The sequence below is a fragment of the Terrapene carolina genome, unplaced genomic scaffold (assembly GCF_002925995.2).
Source record: "Terrapene carolina triunguis isolate 2854851 unplaced genomic scaffold, T_m_triunguis-2.0 Scaffold665, whole genome shotgun sequence".
Classification (NCBI taxonomy): domain Eukaryota; kingdom Metazoa; phylum Chordata; order Testudines; family Emydidae; genus Terrapene; species Terrapene triunguis.
Window position 1 is genome coordinate 223448 of NW_020665016.1, and position 4084 is coordinate 227531.

Here is a 4084-nt window from a genome sequence, read left to right on the forward strand (position 1 = left end):
TGGCGCCCACCCCATAGCCCTGGGCTAACCCTCCACGGCCCCCAGTGTGGCCTGTAGGTGGCGCCCACCCCATAGACATGGGCTAGCCCACAGCACCCCCTGGTGACTGGGCACTCACAGCACTCGATGGGCACGGAGGCGGCTTGGATGGAGACGACTTTCCCATTGCCCTGGGGGACGTGGACCCTGAACACCAGCCGGACCCGGGTGTTCTTGCGCCCGATGTCGGTCTCGCCCTTCCGCAGCTCAATGTCCGAGTTCCGTAGCTTCAGGATCCCGGCGCAGTCAATGCTGGGGAAGGGGGGAGGGGGGCAGGGTTAGGGGGGCCCCTGGAGTGTGGGGGGCAGGACATACCCTGGAATGGGGCCCTTGGTACCACCTCATCCCCTACCCCTGGGCCTGGAAAGCCCAGAACCGGATCCCTGTGTTGTTTGGATTGGACTGTGGGGTGCAGGTCCACCAGGAGGGGGAGAAAACCCAGAGCTGGGTTCCAGAGCTCCCTGGGTTGTACTCTGGGGTGCAGCTTCTGGATTACCCCACCCCACCCCTTGCCTCCCAGGACTGGACTCTGGGCTACAGCCTTTGGGGAAGGGAAAGGCCCGGAAGTGGATCTCTGTGCCCATTGGAATGGGTTCTGTTGTGCAGCCCCGGTGGAGATAGGAAGATCGGGAGTAGGATTTCTTTGTACCCTGGAATGGATCTCTAGAGGCACCTCCCACTCCCTGGAGAACAAGAAGACCTGGGCCTCTGTGTCCCCTGGATTAGACTTTGGGATGCCGCCTCCCCTGGGAATGGGGAGAAGACCCAGAACCAGATCCCCTGTGTCCCTGCAATGGACTCTTGGTCTAATCTTCATGGGATGGGGTGGGGGAGACCAGAATTGGATTCCTTTGCAATTGGCATGGATTCTGGATGGTGTCTAGAAACGGATCCCTGCACCCCCTGGAACGGACACAGGGTGGCATTGCCCTGGGATGGGGAAAAAATTCAGAAGCGGATCTCTGCTCCCCGTGGAATGAACTCTGGTTGGCGCTGCCCTGGGATGGGGAGAAAACCTGGAAGTGGATCCCTGCAGCCCTGGGAACGGGCTCTGGGTGATGCTGCCCCAGGATGGGGAGAAAACCTGTAAATGGATTCCTGCTCCCGCTGGATTGGACTCTGGATGGTGCTGCCCTGGGATGGGGAGAAAACCTTGAAGCAGCTCCCCAGGGAACTCACTTGGCCGCCATGTTGTTCTCGGGCAGCAGAGACATCTCCAGCACCTTGGTGCTGTTAATGATGGTCTCGTAGCTGGCAGTGGCCACCATCTTGCCGGTGATGCGGTGCACCTGGTAGAAGGCATGAGGCCGCAGGTTGCGCTCGTCGGCCGTGCCAATGAACATCTGCAGGGTCAGCGGCTTCTCGTCGTAGCCCAGGAGCTTTCGGGGGGGGGGTAGGGGAAGAAGGGGGAGGACAGTCAGGAATCAGGGCCCAGATCTGCTCAGCCCGTGATCCACCAGCCAGGATTTCCCAAGGACAATGGGAGGGTGAGATGAAAATCCTGGCCTGGATTTCCCATGTGGAATAGGGAGGGGGCTGGGGAAACCTGGACTGGATTAGTCACCCAGGGAATGGGGAAAGAGGGCCAGGGAACACACACCCAGGTGCCCCCTCCATAGGGAATAGAGAAAGGGGGTGGGGGAACCCAGACCAGAAATGGATTTGGCTTTCCTGGCTAGGACCATGACTGGACTAGATGCCAGGCAAAGGCCCCTCCCACCCCATGACTCAGTTTCCCACCCCTGAGGGAGCTTGGGTTCTCTCAGAGCCCCATCGCGTGCCTCCTCCCCCCCGCAGCCCTCGGAGTCTGGACGCCAGCCCAGCCAGGGTGGGGCGACGCCAGCGGTTTGGTGGTCTCCCCCAGGGCGGGCCCAGCTGTTTCCAATCAGCGGGCGGGATGCACAGCTGGACTCGATTTGGGTTGGAACAGAAACAAGGGGAAAAAATCCTTCCCCCCCCCCCCCTGGGTGGAATGGAATGATCGGGGGGGGGGGGGGGGGGGGGGGGCAGCCCCCCCCCTGGGTCTGAGATGAGAGGTGCTGACTGGGGTGGGGTTCCAGGATAATGGGGGTCTCCCTCCACTCCCCCTAACACCCTTCCTCCTCCAGCCCCCCACCCCTGAAGCCCCCCACAAAACTACTCCCCTCCAACTCCTTCAATCCCCAGAGCTCCTCCTCTAACAACCCCTCCCTTCCACCCCGAGCCCCTCCCCCACATGCCCCATCCCCTCAACCCCTCCATCCTCCCCCACTCTCTCGGTTTCTCTTTTGCATACTCTGCCTTTCACAAATGAAGCCTGTTTGTGTGTGTGTGTGTGTGTGTTCCTGCTGCCCCCTGCTGGAAGGGCTGAGCCCTTCTGTGTGTAAGTGTGTGTCTGTGTACACACACACGCATGCGCGGCTTGTCCCTGGTCTGGAGCGTGGGAAAGGGCATGTGCACTCCCACCCCCCACCCCCTCGCAGCTCCAGCCGGCACAAGGAAGGGGGGGGACATGCAATGAGAGGGGAATGTGACCCCCTCCAGCCCTCCCCCTGCAGATCCAGTGTCACACAGAGCCCCAAGCAGGCTGGCCCGGTGGGACCCAGCCGGAGCAGAGCCAGGAGCGGAGCAGAAGCAAACGAAAAGGCGAAGGCGGCAGAGTGAGCGGAGAAGGGGGATAGCAAAGAAAGGCCGAGGAAGCCCCTGTCCCCACCCCTCCTGTCTCTTTTGCCCCCATCCTGCTCCCCCCATCTCTGGGACCCACCTGCCATGTCACCCGATGCTCCGTAACCACCCGCGCCCCCATCCATATTCATGAGAAACTTGTGGTCACAGGTTGGGGGATCCAACCTCTGTCTCCCCCCAGCCAGGGGGGCACTGGGGACGCCTGGAGATGGGGCTAACCGGGGGCAAATCCAGGGATGCCTCCAAGGCAGCTCAGGTACCTTCACCACGGGGTGACCCCCCGGGGCAGCCTTCACGGCCCCCCGACTGCCCTCGGTCTCGTAATGGGCCCGGTGGTGTGTCCGGGGCTGGACTTCAATCTTCAGCTCGTATTGTTCATACTGGCTGGGCAAGGGCCAGTCTAAGGGAGGCAGAGCAGACGACCTAGGGCAGAGAAGAAGACAGGTGTCCCAGATGGCACCTTGGCCTCTAGGAGGCGCCGTGCTGCAGGAAGTGGGTGTGGTGGGGGGTCAGCAGGGAGTGCTCTGCCCTGGCCATCAGTGCTGGCACTGGGGGCGCCATGCTGCAGGGAATAGGACTGGGGGCTCAATAGGGGGCGCGCTCTTCCCACAATCAGTGCTCACCCCCATGCAGCACTAGGGGGCGCCACACCATAGGGCTAGGGCTCAGTAGCAAGCACTCTTCTCCTGCAATTAGTGCTGGCCCCAATGCCCCAGTGCAGCACTAGGGAGTGCCATGCTGCAGGGAATAGGGTTTGGGGCTCCCCCTGCCCCATAAGTGCTGGCCCCAGTGCTGCAGGGGCTCAGTAAGGGGGTGCTCTCCCCTCACTGTCAATGCTAGCCCCAATGCAGCGCTACGGGGTGCCGTGTTGCTGGGGGGGGGCAGGGGACATTGTGCTGCAAAGAATAGGGTTGGGGGCTCAGTAGGGGGCATCTTCCCCTCACTGTCAGTGCTGGCCCCGCTGCAGCGCTGGGGGCAGGCTGTGTTGTAGGGGGAGGGAGTAGGTCTAGGGTGGCTCAGCAGGGGACATTGTGCTGCAGGGAATGGGTCTGGGGGCTCAGTAGCGGGCGCTCTTCCCCCCCACACACACACACACAGTGCTAGGGGGTGCTGTGCCACAGGGCCTCCCTAGGGGGCGCTCCCTACACAGCCCAGGCTGCAGCATCCTGGGGTTTACCTTAAGAGGGAAGGTGCGGTGCCGCCAGGAGCCGTGTTTACGGCAGCTGCCACCGTGCGTGCTGAGCAGGGGTCTGGGATCTGTAACAGGAGACACGGGCCCGTCCGCCGCAGGGCCAGCTTGACAGCTTGTTATTATACAATGGAACCACTGCCAGCCGCAGCTGCAGCCCGGGGAGCAGCTGGTAAAATCGGACTGGCTGGC

At 62.2% G+C, this 4084-nt stretch overlaps 1 protein-coding gene across 1 annotated transcript in view; it reads right to left on the reverse strand.

The window, feature by feature from the left end:
- LOC112124790 (nuclear factor of activated T-cells, cytoplasmic 4-like) overlaps positions 1-3994 on the reverse strand; it is a 6827-nt gene extending 2833 nt beyond the window's left edge. Inside the window, exons 1-4 of the mRNA XM_026659708.2 lie at positions 3881-3994; positions 2964-3126; positions 1219-1418; positions 78-291 (exon numbers count right to left, since the gene is read on the reverse strand). Coding sequence (XP_026515493.1) covers positions 78-291; positions 1219-1382 — 378 coding nt within the window. The 5' untranslated portion in view covers positions 1383-1418; positions 2964-3126; positions 3881-3994. The remainder of the gene's footprint in view (positions 1-77; positions 292-1218; positions 1419-2963; positions 3127-3880) is intronic.
- Positions 3995-4084: the final 90 nt, after the last annotated feature.